Below are 17,886 nucleotides of genomic sequence, written 5' to 3' on the forward strand. Positions count from 1 at the left end.
CACCCACACAATTCTCTGAGTAGGTTACCAAATGACAGTAAATCTCCCCAGTACAATGCAAAACAAAGCTGTCACATCTGATTAAATTCCCTGTGACTGAGTGGCCAACGGATATTTTTCTGGAACTTCGCAAGCTTTAAAAATTAACCTTGTGAAGATGTATAATAAATCTCTAATTAACATCTAATTATTATTTTCTTAGGCTATAGAATATCACATATGAGTCAACAAATTTGAGGAACAGTTACGGGATTAAACCTGTGGGATTAAAATCGAAGTTTCCCTTTAGAAACAGGCACGGTTTATTTCTGCACTTAAACTTTACAGAAGTAACATTTTGAGAGACGTTACGGGGCAGGCGTTAAAACAGTAGCTACGGCAGCGTTGTTGAAACCGTAGATGCCTCGACAAATATTTCATTAAATTCGAAGGAGTTTATAGGAAGCCTTAATTTCCATCTAAAAGTTAATTTTTGCACTTGTAATGGACAATAGGGGTGTATTTCCCGAAAACGTATGAGTGGGGTGGGCTGTGAGGAGCGGAGCGGGCTGTGAGGAGCGGGGCGCCCGGGCGGTTGCGAGGAGAGGGAGCGGGCTGCGAGGAGCGGGATGGGCTCTGAGGAGAGGGGAGCCCGGGCGGGCTCTGAGGGGGCTCTGCGGAGGCCGCACCCCCCGCCCCGGGCTGCGCAGGCACGGGCACGGCTGAAAGAACCCCCCACGACCTGGGAGAGCCGCTCACGACGGCCCTCCCGCTCTGCCCGCTCACCGGCACCGAGCGCGCCCCCACCGCCGCAGCCCACGGCCTCCGCTCCGCATGCGCCGCGGCACCTCCGGGCCGCCAGGGGGCGCCGCAGCTCCGCGGCCCCATCTCCCCCCTGCCCCGCCGCGACAACAGCGCGGCCTGGCCGAGCCGGCCGCCGGCGACATGGGCAAGAAACACAAGAAGCACAAGTCGGACAAGCACCCCTACGAGGGTGGGTGGGTGGTCGGCGGCTGGGGGGCCGGCAGGGGAGGAAGGGAGCGAGCGAGGCGGGTGTGGGGTCTCGGCCCGCGGCCTGGCCGGGCCCGCCGGCCTTGGGCTGCTGCTGACGGGCCGGGAGCCGCCGGCCCTCAGCCCGGGCTGGGCTTCGTGTGCCCAGCTCCGGGGAGAGCGCTGCTGCGGGGCCTGCAAGGCAAGGGCGGGGGCTCTGCGCCTGTGGCAGCCCGGGGGTACCGTCTGGTGGAGGTAAAGCTCACCCTGTGTTGTTATCCGGGTGGAGTGAGAGTGTATTCTGCGCTACTCATGTGCCTTATTTCTCTGTTATCCTAAGAATATGTAGAAAAGCCCCTGAAGCTGGTGCTGAAAGTTGGAGGAAGTGAAGTTGCCGAGCTGTCTACTGGAAACACAGGACTTGATTCAAGCCTATACGATGACAAATCCGAGCACGAGAAGCACAAAGACAGAAAACGGAAAAAGAGGAAGAAAGGAGAGAAACAAGTTCCTGGAGAAGAAAAGGAGAAAAGAAAGAGAAAAGTTAAGGTATGCATTCGTACTATTGCATTTTAGCCTCCCCCCCCCGCCCCCCCCCCCCAAAAAAAAATCTTCAGCTTTCTCTAGACCTCTTGTCAGATGGTGAGCAGATATGACTAACTTGTATACTTAAACTGGAGTACATTCAAAGTGTGTATGCTGGTTCTGCCAATGCCTTTCCTCCAGGTACTTTCAGAAAAAGATGAGTAAAGCCATCTAAAATAGTGGCTAGTATAAACAAAGAAAATTAAAAACAGAAACAATTTTCACATCTAAATAAATTAATTTACGTAAAATGAAGCCTTACTAGTTCTTAATTAAAAAGAAGGAAATATATTTCCCTTTGGGGGTTCTTTAGCTGATAAGTAATTATAACATACTTATTTGAAGTATTAGGGGTACCCCTCATTTTAAACTTCCTGTCTCTTTCCTACTAGTTTTTCTAAAAGCTTCAAAATAATCCTAGGGGCTTCAATGGAGATAATTCTCTGTGCAGAATTGTTCCTGTCATGCTATAAAAGGCTGTCATGTTTAAAAAATAATAATACTGGGATAGATTGTTATATAGCTGAATTAAAGTACTGTCCAGTAGATGGAGACAGTACATAAAGAATACAGGGCCTTACAATTATTTTAAAAAAATAAAAATGCTAGGTTGTTTTGAAAAATCTGGAGAGCATTACATGCAGTAATAAGACTGGTTTGGAGATCCCCTGAGTTTCTATAACAATCTTTCTCTTTCTAGGATGATAAAAAGAAACGCGATCGAGACCACCCAGACAGCGATGGAGAGCAGGAACTGAAATGTCAGACCCCTATCAGGTTGGAATTGCCACCAGAGAAACCATTGGCAAGTACTTTATCAAAACAGGAAGGTAGGAAAAAATTACATCTTGTTTACCCTTGGTTAATTCCAGTTTTCTGCAATTGACTTATGTTTTGTTTCTTTCTGTAGCAACTGTGTTGACATTTTTTGCCATCCCAATGTTCTTCCCCATCTTATAGAAATACATGAAACTACGTTACAATGTACTTCTTTTGCAAAAGGGTATCTAGTGTCTGTGTGTGTAGGGTGTTAAGGTCAATGAGAAAAGGAGATCCCCTACATATCCTGTTGTTTTTGCAACCATCTTTTTTTGTTTGTTTGTTTATCAGGAATTCTCAAGTTGGATCAGTTTTATTAGTTTGATTGCTAATATCTTGGAAGTTTAGTACCACTTGCTGTCAGTTCTGATTCACATCCTTTCTCCCGCCCCCTTCTCTTTGGTCTAGAGGTGGAGCAGACACCACTTCAGGAAGCTCTGAATCAACTCATGAGACAGCTGCAGAGGTAAATATCCATGCTACAGGCTTTCAGAGCTATGAAATGAATATAACCTACATTAAGAGAAGAAGCTTATAAAAAGCTGACTGACAATATTGCTGAATATTATGCTGACATGACTATTTTAGGAATTGAAGTACTAGTTTAAGAATACATACTTACAGTTTTTGCTCAGTTTAGGCTTCTTGTAATCATGTCAGTTTTAAGTAATTTTAGAAAACCCTTGAAAAACAAAAAACAAAAAAAAAAACACACAAAAAAAATCCGTTCTAGAAAAGATTCTCAGCAGCTCATCAGCCTAGCCTGACCCCACAGAGAAAATACCAAGCAACTAAATTTGACGTTAATGCTATTAGAAGCATCCGTGAACATCAGTGTACATCAGAGATCACAAAAAGTCTTGGAAAAATTTTAATGTAAAAAAGAATGTTAAAACTGTGTGAACTGAAAATGAACAGAATTATAAATACGTATGTTCTATCACAGATTTTAGCAACCAGCTTTCCCTTCTGTTAATTTCAGGGTAAGAAAATTAATGAATGATAGGTATGCATTCTTATCACATTTGTTCCCTTTATTTTTCATCAACCTTAGTATAAAACCACTTCTGGAAAGACCAAAACTTCAAAAGAATGTTTTTTATTTTTAAATCTTTTGAGGAATACAGATAGTTATCCAACTGTAGAACTAACTCCTAAAATATGTTTGTAGCACTTTTCTGGTATATGGGTTTGTTATGGAATCTTTCCAGCCTTCAAAAGTGAAAGACTGTGCTGACACAAGCCATTTCTGGCTTTATGTTTTTGATCCCTTTTCAGCCTAGTCTGTTCCTTTCTATTTAATTCCAAGCTCAATATGTTCTTTATAATAAAGTCAAAACATAAAAATGTCTTTTCATATCTTATCAGAAAGGATCCAAGTTCTTTCTTTTCATTTCCTGTGACTGACTTTATTGCTCCTGGCTATTCCATGATCATTAAAAATCCGATGGATTTTAGTACAATGAAAGAGAAGATCAAGAACAATGGGTACCAGTCCATAGAAGAATTAAAGGTAATTCTGTAAATTTCATTTTGACTAGAGATGGATTATGGTCAGTTTACTTCAGCTCTAGAATTTTATAAGAATATGAAGTTACCAAAAAGAACCAATACTTCAGCATGAAGAAATGTTTCTTCTTGGCTTTTTAGTGAGAAAGAGGTTTTGCATCAAAACTTTAAAAATTAGAAACAATGCTTAACATTTAGGAATGTTTTCAGGATGTTATTGGGAGGCCAGTTTTGAGAGGAGTTTGATTTACTTATTTCTGTTTAAATTTTTAATTAAATACATTTAAATTCATTTAAAAGGTTCTTTGAAGTTCTTTTTCACTAAAGCTCTAGATAAATCATTTGCAACAAGGATTTTAATACAGTGTGCTGTAAAATTTTAACTTTAATTCCAAAATTATTAATGTTTGCATAGGAAAACTTCAAACTGATGTGTACTAATGCAATGACGTACAACAAACCAGACACCATTTACTACAAAGCTGCAAAAAAACTGCTGCACTCAGGGATGAAGATACTTAGCCAGGTAATAGAAAATTACAAAACAAACTATTAAAAGATAGCCTTCTTACTTTTTGACTCGTCTTTCATTCTGCTTTTCTTATAGGGATCTCATGAAAATGAATAAAAACTTGCTTAATATGTGTCAAATGCTTGTATATTAGGATGTCACTGTATTAAAAGCTCATGCTTTAGTACTACTAGCAGATCACTTATTTGCATTTAATATTTGATTTTTCTAAATTGTCTTTTGCTAGTAAAAGAAAGAAAGGATTAAAATTAAATAATTCTCTGCGGGTAAGTTAAGAAAAGATTGATTGAAGTAGGAAACAGAAAGATTCTGCTGTGTTTTTTAGGAGAGGATTCAGAGCCTGAAACAAAGTATAGAATTCATGGCTGATCTGCAGAAGACAAGGAAACAGAAAGACAAGATGGAACAGCAACTAACTGGAGAAGATGAAAATAGTTCTGGGAAAGACAAAGTAGAATCTGTGGATGGTGATACCAAAGCATTCAAAACACCCAACAAAGAACACAAAAAGTGAAGTATTGTCTCATTACTGATTAGAGGATACACCTCTTTAAAGGCACTGAAAGATGACAATTATTAGGGACTAGTAGATGTGGGTCTCTCTGGTACAGGATATACACTAGGAGTCCTTCATCTCAAGGGAGCAACATTTATATAAAGCATTCTTGTATACTAAAAATATATGTAGAATCTTTTATATAGTACCATCATTTTTTTGTGGAGGTAACCCTGTACTGGTCATCAACTCCATTCCTTCAGTTATTTTCTATTTTAGTGTCTCTTTCACGTAGATAGCACTGTTTTGAAGAAAACTTTTAAATACCCCAGTTCCAAATAACTATTTAGCCATTTGCATGTATTTTGTGCATAATACTTGTATTCGAACCTTGTAAATGCGTAGCTACAGAACATATACTTTCTAAATTATCTTTTAATATCTAGAAATACTTCTTTTAATGTTCCGAAATACTAGTGAATTCATTTTCACAGATTCAAAAATAGATACTAAAATCCAGAGTATCCGAATTAATTTTACCCAAAATATCCTTGTTTGTTTTGCGGGAGTAATGATGTAAAACCTGACAAGCTGCCAAACTAGGACATCTGTATGGCTAAAGTAAGCTAAACAAAGGTCTTTACAGTCACTAATTTAAAAAGCATTTGTGGGTATGAGTAGTGTCTGTCACTTTTTTTCCTGCTGTATTAAAACAGTTTGCACAGTTGACAGAAAAAAAAAAAATATTCCACTGTATCCTTTCCTGATAGCCGACTGGTGTCTGTTAAAGCTAGTAATTAAGACGTGTCAATTTTATTCACAGGAAAGACAAAGATCTACTTGAAGACAAATTAAGAAACAATAGCTTGGAAAGGGAACAAGAGCAGATTGATCGCATTGTTAGAGAATCTGGAGGAAAGCTAACAAGACGACTTGCAAACAGCCAGGTAAGTCTTGGGGTGTTTGGTAACTCCATTCACTTTTTCGTCGACCAGGCTCACTTAGCATCGTATGTCAGTTGAAACTCAAGGGGTGCTTTTACTACAGCTTCCATCATTTTACATGAGTAATCATGTCCAAGATAAGAGGAGGGTGGGGAGAAGGAAGGATACCCATTGAACACATGCTGGATTTTATCAGCAGAGCAAGTTCAGCTTAAGTTTCCTGAATTTTTAAATAAAGTAACAGAAAAGGTTGAATACTAAGAACTTCAAAAAATATCTCATCTGACCTGCAAAAAAAAAAAATTCCCTCTTAGTTCCGATTTCTGAAGCAGTCAGACGTCTGAGTAAAGACTGTTAAATATATAGGAGGAAGAACCCAGTTTGGTAAAATTGGGCCTAATTTTCTATAAAGTATGAGTTACCTGTTTTCTTAGTCTTTACAGAAATGTTACTATTTCTTGTAACTTGTTAATTCCTAGATCAGTAACAGTTACCTAGTGAGAGTAAAAACAGTAGGAGTATTCACTTTGAATTTGACTGATATTTCCAAATTGCTTTCTAATTCATACAGTTGAGGGGGTTTCATTAGAGGTTTTTATAAATCTAAGAGCTGTGAATTTCAACTAGTGTATAAACTAAAATATTATTTCAGTGTGAATTTGAAAGAAGAAAGCCAGATGGTACAACAACTCTGGGCCTTCTTAATCCAGTCGACCTTACTGCAGGAGGTAAGTTGGCATGGTTCAGGTAACAAATAGTTTCCACCTACCTGTTCTGTAGCTTTTTAGCTGGGGTAGATGGGTGAATGGTGCCTAGCAATCAAATGGTTCTTAATAGCCTGATAATTTGAATTTAAAAAGTTGCAGCTGATCACTGTTAGGAGGAACTGGAGAGGGCCCTCAGTGGCTATTGCTTCTCCATTTTGCATCACCTATTTGTGGAAGGTGCAAGAGACTTCTTTTGCCATAGAGACGGGACTACCAGTCATATGCTAGGGCACATTTAATTTCTGGAATACCCTTAAGTCAGGATCATTTGTAGAGTGAAGTCTGTGACCTGAAGGGTCACAGACCTTTCAAGAACTGGGAACCATGTGGGACCTCAATCATTTGTCACATCAGTGCCATCTGTGTAGTGCCACTAGCTGGAAGAGTGCAGGTACTTGATTGGTTAACTGCCGACTCACTGCAGAATTGAACTGAGAAGGTCTCGAATAGAGTGAAACCTTGCTGAAAGTTTGACTTCTCCATTCCCCTAATTTGTGCAGTAGGAAATCTCGGCAAGAATAAATAAATTGATCTGTCCCATTTACAATCAGATCCTCTTTAACAATACAGCCTTTGTTAGGGGAGGCAGGAAGGAAGAAAATTAGTAGTGAAAACATCTAAGTTAAATCTTCTATCCTTACCTAGTGTTATTACTTAAACTAGTATTATCGCTTACTTAACATCTGACATCATGTTCAAGACTACACATAGTCTTTAATATGAAACAGTTGGACAGAAACGCACTTAGAGTTGTATCCTGTATAATCTGAAGTTTCTGGCTATGAGTATTAAATGAGTTTGGATGTCTTCCTCTGTCAGTTAACTATGCCATCATTACTTATGTATTTTGATTATATCCTATAGAACCAGGTTACTGCCCTGTAAAGCTGGGTATGACAGCAGGGAGACTTCAGTCAGGAGTTAATACATTACAAGGGTTCAAAGAAGATAAAAGAAACAAGGTTACTCCAGGCAAGTGCTGAATTACTATTTTTTGTTATTATTTTAATTCTCCTTTTTATATAAACAAAATATGTTGATTTCATTACTCGTACAGTTTTGAACTTATTTTTTAATGATAAAGCACATCTTTGCATATATTTATCACACAACTAAACAGCACATCACAAATTTACACGTACAAAAGGGGAGGCGCATTCAATAAAATCATCTACATTGAGAAGAGGAACTATACCAGCGAGGTACAAAGGTTTTTGCTAAACTTGTTTTCATCTTAAGAACTATGTTCTAGAAATTTCTTTGGGGGGATTGTTTTACAACCGCTTCTCACTTTTATCTGATATGTGCATACCAGAGGTGATAATTAGCGCTGTTGTTATTCATTAGTGACATACTTGAATTATGGACCTTATAGTTCCTATGCTCCGACATATGATTCTACGTTTGCCAACATCAGCAAAGAAGATTCTGACTTAATCTATTCAACGTATGGGGAAGACTCTAATCAAGGATCTTTCAGGTAATCAAACAGCTAGGATGTGTATTTACAGTTTTCATGTACAGAAGCAGTTTTGTGCAAATCTCTGCATGGACTGCATCTTTGCTGGAATGATGTTGCTACTGTCTTACAGCCTACTGTTTTTTTGTTAGTTTTAAGAAGGAAAAATTTAGTAAGAGAACTTGTATGCGATGTAAAATTAGCCAGGGTTGAAGGATTTTTATCGTACCAATACGTAAGAACATAGAGTCTAGCACTTAATTGTATTCATAACTAATTCTGAAGGATTCATGTTCAAAACCAGAAAAATTGTTGAGGCAAAAGTGTTCAGACAAACTGAAATTTTTAACGTTAATGTTTTAATGTTAATGAATTTTATTACTGCCTTAAGAAAAAGTCATCTTTGTTAACGTCAAATAGTGACCACATTACTGTGGTTACAGTGGGAGATCCGAATCCAGAGTCCTAATTTCATTCTTAAATAACGCGTATACTGCTTGATTTTCCTACTATTTGCTACAGCAAAAATAATTAATTCCCATTGCTTCTATTATTCTTGCTTGTAAAAATGTCAGAATTTAAGTCCTTTTGTTTTATAAGAACTCAAAAATAGAATACACAGTAATATAAATTCATATGAAATATAGGAATACTTAAGTACAGCGCAAATGTTAAGTGACTGTGCAAGTTTGCTGTCAGTTTCATGCAGCTGCCTAAAGCAGTATACTTTTCACCCTTTTTCAGGTTTTGTAAGTAATCTGAATGGGTTCCTGGGCTACAAAAGCCATAGATAATTAAACAAAAGCAAGCTATTTAGGTTAAATTCTATGCTGTTTTTTGTTTTCCATTCTGTAGATATCGGTCTGCCTTTACCTAACAAAACTTCTTACTGTTGAATGTTAGATACAGAAGTTGCTTACCTTAACTATCTTTTAATCTTCTAGTATTCATGAATTTTTGATGAAATCACAAGATTATCCTTTCCTAATGGCTGATAGTTTGCTTGATGTCCTAACTAAAGGGGGACACTCTAGATCTCTCAGAGAACTTGAAGCGGTAAGAGTGAGTTTGTGGACTTTCTAGGCTTTATTTTTGCACGCAAGCCATAAAGCTAGAGAAAGATGATACTGATCCTATTGACAGGCCCCCTTTTAAGTGGTAAAATTTGGAAGTGAAGACACCTTTGTCTTCAGGGAAGAGATTATGCTGGTTTGTTAATTAATGAATTGTGAAAAATTACAAAATATTGTAACGTTACCCAGAGTCCCATGGCCTTTTTCTATCTATTCTGCCCCTAGTGCTTAGAAAGAAAACAGCAATATGGGGTTTAGAGACCAGGTGAGCCCAGTTTTTTGTTAGTTTCCATGAAAAGTTTAGCATGCCTCCTAGCAGCCACTGTTTATGTCAGAATTAGTACCTAGGGTTTTTTTTTCATTAGTTAGCACATATTTGAGTTTAAAAGCACTGCACTATGGAAAACCACTGAACAGGTAGTCCTCAGATGCTCCTGAGACTTCAGTACCCATATATGCCAACATGACTGGAATCAGAGGAGCTGATGAGGGGAACAGAATGAGACTAAAACTTCATTCACAATCCTAGAATTAGTTGAGTATCTTCAGAGGGCAGTTACTGCTAACTACAAATGTTCATTTGACCTACTTTCACATGAATGGAAACTTGAAATACAGATCATAGCTTCTTAGTAATGGTTCATATATCAGCTAAACTAATACTGGAAATAGTTCATAGAGCAAAGATCAGCCCCTAGCCTCCAGTTCAGACCTTTGCTTAGCATTACTCTTTTCTAGTACCCAGTAGTGACACTGACTTACAGGGTTCAGTTGCTATTGGTGCAAAATATTAAGAAATACTTATGTATTGAAGCAGTAAATTTCAGCCTCTAATCATCGTGCTTCCTTTTCTCCCTTCTCCCCAGTAAATAATCTGTGAGGTGATGTCACTGGGGAAAAACACATGGATGTTTGCAGAGAGTAATAAAATGCATGCTATAAAAATGTATTTTTAGCAAACATTGGTATCTGAAAATGCCTTCTAAAAAATAGTTGCTTTGTAACTTGGTTTTACAAAGAAAGCTTGCATCATTTACCTCAGTTTAAAATACCAGATCGTAAGGTGTTACTTTGACCTTAAGGAAAAGATAAGTTTTAATGCCTGCTTTAAAGAATCCTTTGTGTATTCAGCCCCTGGAAGAAACTGAAGGCCCACATGAAAGAAGTGATGCAATAAAAGATGTAAAGGTAAGATTCTTCTATATATCTATTAGCTACTATAAGCAACATGTCTAGCTTGTCAGTTATAAAACTGCCAACAACTGTAAAGCTATGAAGCGACATTGAAAATTTGATTGTAAATATACACAATGTAAATTGTGACAACTGCATGCTATTTTGTAGGCATTTGGAGAATCTCCAGAATCTTCAAAAAGTTAATTCTTAATTTAGACTATATGCCAATAGCAGTGGAAGAAAATGCTTATATACTTTTGTCTGAAATTATTATACAATCCACTGGCTCTTCTGTTTGGCAACTTTAGTTATTCTAATTACTCTTAAAAATGATTTCTTTTAACATGAACTGGTAATAAGTATAAAATACCATACCCCACAAGACTTAGAAATCTTTGAGTCACATTCTCAACTAGCTTGTGTCCCTGTAGGCATACAAAATATCACTAAAATCGTTCCACCCGACAAACTTTGTTCAGTTAGAGAAAGTATAGTAGTAGTTCCACTGAAAGGCTGCTCTCCTGAAGCTTTAACCTGCTACCAGTTCCTGGATTGTTTTTGACTTTTGGTCTCAGATTGTACATAAGTTCTTTTCTAGGTGAGATACCAATTTTTGAGTATGAAATAGTCAGCTGAGTAAGTAGCGATCAGTAAAAGTTTATAGGGTATCTTTACTTCTTTCCTGCTATAAGTTCACTTCTTTTTTGTAGAGCTGATTAATTTTAACTAATTTGATATTCTGATTTCCCCAAAACAATTTTGTTGTTTCAAGACTGATCTAAATATTACATAAATTATTTCTTGCTGCTTTTTTAGATTATGGAAATTGACATTGCAACAAGGTTGGACTCTGCTAATAATGACAGACTCACAGCACTAAAAGCTGTTACAAACTTTGGCATGCCTGTAGAAGAGTTTGATTCTGAGGGTAAGTTATCTTGGTACTAGCAATTCTGATGTGTCTGTAACCTTTAATGAAAGGTAATTAATGTTCTCAGTCTCCTTGCATATTCCGTCTTACATAGTTTATATCATAACATAAGTAAAGTAAACACACACTCTTACTAACAGGAATTTTCTTCATTAAACAGAGGCTGAAATTTTCCAGAGGAAACTTGATGAAACAACAAAGCTTCTGAGAGAACTTCAGGATGCCCAAAATGAACGACTAAGTACGAAACCACCCCCGAACATGATTTGTCTTCTGGGTCCATCTTACAGAGAGATGCACTTAGGTAAATATACTTTTTCTGCTAATTTTTGGGGAATTGATCAAGTCTTAGTGTTTATCAAGGCAAAACTTCAACAGTGGGGATTCTCTGCCCTGTTGGGTATAGTAGATTCATTTGTTGTATGGAAAGCCAGATTCAGGTTTTAAACAGTAATGACAAGTATTTCTTCTTTACTAAGTGAATTTCCCTAAAATTGAGAATTTTCTCAATTTTTCTCACTTACTCTTCAATTATTCGAGCAAAGCTCCTTGTTCCACAGCTTATGTTAACAGCAGCCTACTCTGACAGGAGTGTGTGACGAGAGTGTCTGTTCTGTGAGTAAAACTAAATTGTGCAATATCCACTACAGTGTATGTGGCCTAAAATAGCAATCTCAATGAGAAAAGATAAAATCCCCATTATTGCAGAAATATGACCAATGTTGGTCCAGTCCTATGTCAGTGATTTTATATGCATGCTTGTACATGTAGCCTATGAGTACATATACTACTTTCTTTTTTTTTTTGCAGCGGAGAGAGTAACCAATAATCTGAAAGAACTGGCACAACGAGTGACTCCAGGTGACATTGTTAGTACATATGGAATCCGGAAAGCAATGGGAATTTCTATTCCTTTACCTGATACAGAAGACAGCGGGGTAGATTTAACAGATGGTGAGTATACAAAACTGTTTTGTAGCATCTGTGCAACTAAAACAAAACCACATCTGCAAATCATTAGAATGCTTGTGGTAGAACTTGGCAGTAACTTAGTTCCAGCTTTCAGTTATTCTCTACTTCTTAAAATTCTGTCTTTAATGGAAAGTTGTTGTGCTTGGTCTCAGTCCAAAATTAATCTTTTGAATATATGGAACTTTGTTTCAACTACCCAAAGTGGTTATTTTATCATTCATCTTATAGCACTGCCAAATTGTAAAGCTTGGCAAACCTTTAAGTTCTAGTTTTTCCATTTAGAGTGAAGTCACAAGAAAAAAGTTAAAATTCCTCACTTGCTAAAATGAGGACATCATGCGTCCTTCTTCCCCAAGCTTTTGGCTGTGCACGCCTTTTGCTTAATTTGGCCAGCTATAGTGCTTTTCAGTTGACAACATCAACTCATTTATCCAGCACGAAGTAACTACTGTTTTTGCTGGATTTAGGAGTTTGTTCTGTGAAAAACTTAAGTGCCAGAACCAGATCTCCCCCTTGTGGCAGCAGCTTAGTAAGTCACGTAAACTGTGAAAGCATTCCTAGAATTTGTGTCCCCTCAATTTATAAGACAGGCAAGAATTTAGTTTCAAGAAAGGCAATTCACAAAACAAATTTGCACAATACGTGGCTTATAAAAGGTTTCAGGTCTCATGTGATTTAATGAGAAGAACAGGACTGCTTCAGTAACTTCTTTTCAAGGAAACTAAGAAATCTCAATTTGACAATTATCGAGCAATTTCTTTTTCATAGTGTACTACAAGCCAGACTATGTAACAAACAAATTCTTGAGCTGTTACAGAACACACAGTTAACTCAGGACTGTCTGCACAAACAACAAATTACTTTAGAAGTATTATATTGTATATGCACTACTTTAATTGACAAGTTATAAATATACTTATTGACCTGGTGTCTGTTGTACTCTTTCAGAGTTTGAAGAACCTAAAAAGACTGTCACCATCACTGAAAATGAATGTGGGCCAGTTAAAGTCTGAAGCGTCAGTTAAGTTTACAGGTGTTTGTTTGATTCTTTTTAAGAACCAGATAAACATTCTTCAGGTGCATTCACAGAGCATGTGTATATTGTGTGTTAAAGAAACTACTTTTGTTTATTAAATTTTGGAACTGAAATTTGAGTTTTGTTAAGAGTTTTTTCTGTTACTTAAATTCATTTAATTATTCTTTTGTCATTTATTTTAAATGCTGAAGTCCTTTAAGTTTTCCTTCCATTATTATATGCCTGGAAAAGTCAAACACTAAGTGAAAATGGAGCTATGTATGGGGGAAAGGACTCAACCACAAGTTTCCAAAAGCACTGCTTTAACTGTAGTTAAACTTGGTTGGGGCAAAAACCATTAGTATCTGAACACACAAGTTTCCCTTTTTAAAATAACCATGCAACTCTTATGATCATGAGGGACAGGAAAAAAACAACACTGAATGAAACTGATGTAACCTGATAAATTAACAAAAGATCACTTTTGTAAGGCTTTCAGCATAGATTAATTTCCTCATAGATGAGCAGCAACATCCATTCACAGTATCCTAAAAGTTGAAAGCTTTAAAATACATCATGACAACAATAAGGTGAGACTAACAAAGCCATTGGCTGCCAGTAAGAATTCCACATTAATGTAGCAGTATTAACTCAGGTTGAGACATGCATGTAGAAAACTTGAAGGTAGTACTAAACACCATCTGACTAATTATTTTAAGCTTGCTTATCAGAAAGAAGAGCATATTTAGAAAACTGTCAATTAAAAGATGATTCCCTTGTCACCAAAATTGCTTATAGTGTTAGTCTGTTTTGTCTGCATTCAGGCAGAGAGGAATTGAAGCATGGTGGCAGTATTACGCAGAGCCAGAGAGTCCTGAACAAGAATTCTTCCTATGGTCTAGTCAATTACTTTCACACACTTGTCCAGTGCTATACCGTTTTACCACAGACATCATTACCTATTTTTAAATATTGCTTCTTTTTACCCCATAGTATTTATTTTAAGGTTCCAGTGTTACCTTGGAGTGTTAACAGCAATGACATGCAGTAGTTCATCTCCATCTGATTAGCAATTTAGAATGTTTGTAGTGGCATGGAACTGAAATGAAGAGGTAACTTAAAGACAAAACAGAATAATGAATTCCGCTCTTTGTTCCTAGTCTTACGGCCAACATCACCTTTATACTTCCTTTCCTCTTCTTCCTCCTCTCTAAAAAGGAGCTGCAGAAGTGTTTAATTCCATTTTTAATTTTTCAGTTCTTAAAACTCATTCCAAACAGTTTGAACTGTCAGCCTGAATACTTCTCCAGTAGTTTCAGTTATCAAATCATCACAGAATAGTTTTTTGTTTTCTTTAAATAAAATATTAACTGTTGTGTTTTTTTCCCCACAGTAGTGGCTAATTGTAGTTGATTACTTTGAAACACTTCAGGGATTGAATTTTTCAATTAATATTTAACTCATTTTCATGGTACAAGAGAAGGTAAGACGCAAAACATTATTGGTTCAGTCTATAGCATCTCATTTCCCGTCATTTATCTTTCATATAGTGCAATAGAAGGCCATAGATGACAGAAAACAGAGCATGGAAATTTTTCTTTAGCAAGTATATCACGCTATGTATTTTCTACTTAGATAAATTCTCAAAAATATGAGTATCAAATTTACTTTGTAAGTAAAAACAATCTCATTAACTCTATAGAGATATATAAGATATATCATGCCTCCTGTTTATGGGGAAACTTCATCAAAATAATTACAAAAAACAAGCAAGTTTCAGGAAGTTCTTTATTTAACGGTAAAAAGAAAAGTTTGTTCTTTAAAATAGATTGCTAATTCAAAACATGTTATTAGCTCTTCAAATTAGATACAATGCCATTTTTACAGTTCAAAAAACCACAATAATGCTGTAAAGATTTTCAAACAAGATTGAAGAAGTAATCTTAAGTTTCACAGTTCTCAAGAAACGGCTGCTAAAAACAATTACGTAAAGACAGTTGCCATTTAAATTGAACTTATTCTCTGGTTGAATATAGCTTTCTTAGTATACACTTCCAGTTCTGCTATGTTAAAGTCATTTTCAGATATAACCCCTTTTTCTTTACATGTGTTTTCCAATCTTCTCCATTACATAAGCTAAAATTCAGTGAGCAGTGTAAGTACACAATGTCCTTTTAAAACCATGACAAAAAGAAAACAAACTACTCATTCCAGTTCAAAAGCTACAGCTTTTTATACCACTTCTGTAAATGAGGTTAAGTTTAAGTTATGCCCAAGCAAGTTACTAGCCTGATAGGCAATATAATGTAAACAAAAGCATTTCAAAATGCTGTTACAGACAGCCAATTTTTTCATAGATAACTTACACCTACATTCTACTAGTTCTGTGAACAGAGACACTTCAGAGCCAGCTCTATCTATAGGCATAATGCACTTTGCAAAATATATTAGACGCAAATTGTGACTTTACGTAACATATGACATCAAAGACTGCTGAAAGGAGCCTTTGACACATGCATGGTCCTTAAAAACCAATAAATATCTCAAGATAAATGCTTGCTGAGCATCTGTTACTACAAATGCAAAACATACAAGAGTAGCAAAAGCTGTTTGAAAGTTTATACAATTGCAACACTGATCTGATACTGACAAGATGCCAAGTCTGAAACTTCCTTCTTCAGCCGAGTCCATACATGACCCAGACAACCTCGAACAAAGGTTTTCTAACGTGATTTCCTGTCGGAGGCTTACTACAGACACAGTTTTGACCTACCAAATTGAAAAAGGCTGTAAGCACAAGTTTTAATCCACAGTTGGACAATATCTAGATTTGTTTCTGTCTTGAAACATAGTCACTTCATCTTCTAAAGAAATTACACAGTAATTAGAAAGTGGCAGTAATGCATATGACTGCTTGTTAAAAACTTTTCCAGTATAGTTTAGTAGTAAACCCAAAGATTAGTAAGTGCTGCTTTGTTTGTAGAGGAGTAAGGATTAACAAAGCAGATGTATAGCTTACAGATCACTGTGCTGTTTAGTCATACTCCATGTGGTATGAAGGTGTAAGGGGAGAATCCATCCTTAGTTAATGCATACATTTAGGCACGAGATGTTATTATAAAATACCGTCATTCCACCAACAGAAAATAGATTGAATACAAGAAGTAGAAAAATACTAATTTAGAATTTTGCCAAAGCTATTAACACCTTAAATACTTTACAAACTAAGAGCAAGCCAATTTCCATGATCATCTTACCAATGCATCAAGCATACTTTCATTATCGAGGCTCTGCTGAAACGTTTCCATTAAGCATGTTTTTTCCACACTTCCTTTTATAATTTTAAAAACCAAACTTTCATAAACTGCATTGCATTTCAAAGGAATTCAAACCAGCAAGTAGCTAGTCAAATTGAAGAAACAAAAATAGAAAAAAAAGGAAGAAAAAAAGAAAACCCATCTCAGTTGCAGTTCTGTTTGTCCAGTATTAGAAACAGTAACAGTTACTATTTTATTAGTTTTGTTTTTCAGTTTCCAAACCATTCAAAACTGCCCTCAAGAACACAGTCAGTATGCAGAATTCCAGCTGGATGTCAGTGATACAAGCCATTATCAGAGCCTATCTAACCAAGCATTCAGCATAAATGCAGGTGTGCAGTGCTCCTCAAGATTAGTTGTTTTTTTTTTTTTTTGAAATTTCAAGCCAGAATTTTTAAAGAACATTCTCCTATGCGACTGTACAAAATCTGCATGCAGATGCTAAATACAGAAGCACAAAAATACAAAGGACGATATGTATTAGAATGTAAACACTCTGAACTAGTTTAAAGATTTCTGAACAGCTGCTGGTAAGGAAAAACATTTGTACTACTGTAGAGGATAAGATAATGAAGAAGGGATCCAAACTGTGCAATTAATTCCCTCCACAACCAAAGGAGCTCAGCACAATTATCATATGATATATTGGAGTTTACTTGCATTTCTCTTTCTGTTATTCAGCTGTCTTCTGCCATGAAGTTTGTTTAGCATTAAAAGCAGGGTATGCGGTGCCCAGAGTATCATCTCAGTATGTCTGTGACAAATGCAATACTGTGTGCAGGTGTGACAAAGAATGAAGCAGTGGAATGTTTTAAGGTGGTAAGAAGTTCTACAGCGCATCCACACAGGTTGTTACTGGAGCTGTTAGACTCTCACAGTGCAGGGAAGGAAAGGAACTAACCAAAAATGCTTCATGCAAATTCCATGTAAATCCTCAAATAACTTCGGGAAAAGGTAGACTTTTTCAAACTGGTGGTTCCATGTCTTCTACAAACTTCTCAGAACTTCTTTCAAAAAACAACAAACACAACAACATTCTCCTATCTTTAGATGTAGAAGAAGTATGAATAGTATATATAGTTTTGAATAATCTCCTTTACATAAGGAGGGAAATTCTAAGTCTTCACAGAAGGGAGGCAGTTCTAAGTCTACTTTGATTAACTTTGTCATAGCCTCAGTTCAGTCCAATACCTTGGAATTTGGCTGTCTCGGTGCAAACAAAGTAAGTCCTCAGTTCTCCCTTGCCTTTGACATTAATGAGTCCCCTACATTCACATGAATATCCCAGCTCCTGTAGTATTCTGCTTGTTTCTTCCGTGACC

General features: G+C 36.7%; 3 protein-coding genes across 3 annotated transcripts in view; 1 reads left to right on the plus strand and 2 right to left on the minus strand.

The window, feature by feature from the left end:
- NKD1 (NKD inhibitor of WNT signaling pathway 1) overlaps positions 1–7,479 on the minus strand; it is a 289,759-nt gene extending 282,280 nt beyond the window's left edge. Inside the window, exon 1 of the mRNA XM_080552897.1 lies at positions 6,624–7,479. The gene's annotated coding sequence lies outside the window, so the exon portion shown is untranslated. The remainder of the gene's footprint in view (positions 1–6,623) is intronic.
- On the plus strand, positions 821–13,381 carry BRD7 (bromodomain containing 7). Its single transcript, XM_080552887.1, has 17 exons — positions 821–973; positions 1,310–1,518; positions 2,255–2,384; positions 2,782–2,839; positions 3,742–3,886; positions 4,298–4,408; positions 4,740–4,924; positions 5,734–5,857; positions 6,507–6,582; positions 7,486–7,593; positions 7,969–8,101; positions 9,025–9,136; positions 10,285–10,341; positions 11,146–11,257; positions 11,421–11,564; positions 12,071–12,214; positions 13,181–13,381. The coding sequence occupies exons 1-17, from the start codon at positions 925–927 to the stop codon at positions 13,243–13,245; spliced, it is 1,962 nt and encodes a 653-aa protein (XP_080409013.1). The 5' UTR covers positions 821–924; the 3' UTR covers positions 13,246–13,381.
- A 1,640-nt stretch (positions 13,382–15,021) lies between these two features.
- Positions 15,022–17,886, minus strand: part of ADCY7 (adenylate cyclase 7) — a 51,508-nt gene continuing 48,643 nt past the window's right edge. The window contains exon 28 of the mRNA XM_080552918.1: positions 15,022–17,885. Coding sequence (XP_080409044.1) covers positions 17,739–17,885 — 147 coding nt within the window. The 3' untranslated portion in view covers positions 15,022–17,738. The remainder of the gene's footprint in view (position 17,886) is intronic.

Source organism: Anser brachyrhynchus (genome assembly GCF_964034855.1).
Source record: "Anser brachyrhynchus genome assembly, chromosome: 12".
NCBI lineage: Eukaryota > Metazoa > Chordata > Aves > Anseriformes > Anatidae > Anser > Anser brachyrhynchus.

What these genes read in the sequence shown, in the direction of transcription:
- BRD7 (XM_080552887.1), top strand. Translation starts at nt 925, where the DNA reads ATGGGCAAGAAACACAAGAAGCACAAGTCGGACAAGCACCCCTACGAG. An exon ending in TACTTTATCAAAACAGGAAG is followed by an intron (nt 2,385 to 2,781) that starts GTAGGAAAAAAT and finishes TCTTTGGTCTAG; the next exon opens with AGGTGGAGCAGACACCACTT. An exon ending in TTACAGAGAGATGCACTTAG is followed by an intron (nt 11,565 to 12,070) that starts GTAAATATACTT and finishes TTTTTTTTGCAG; the next exon opens with CGGAGAGAGTAACCAATAAT.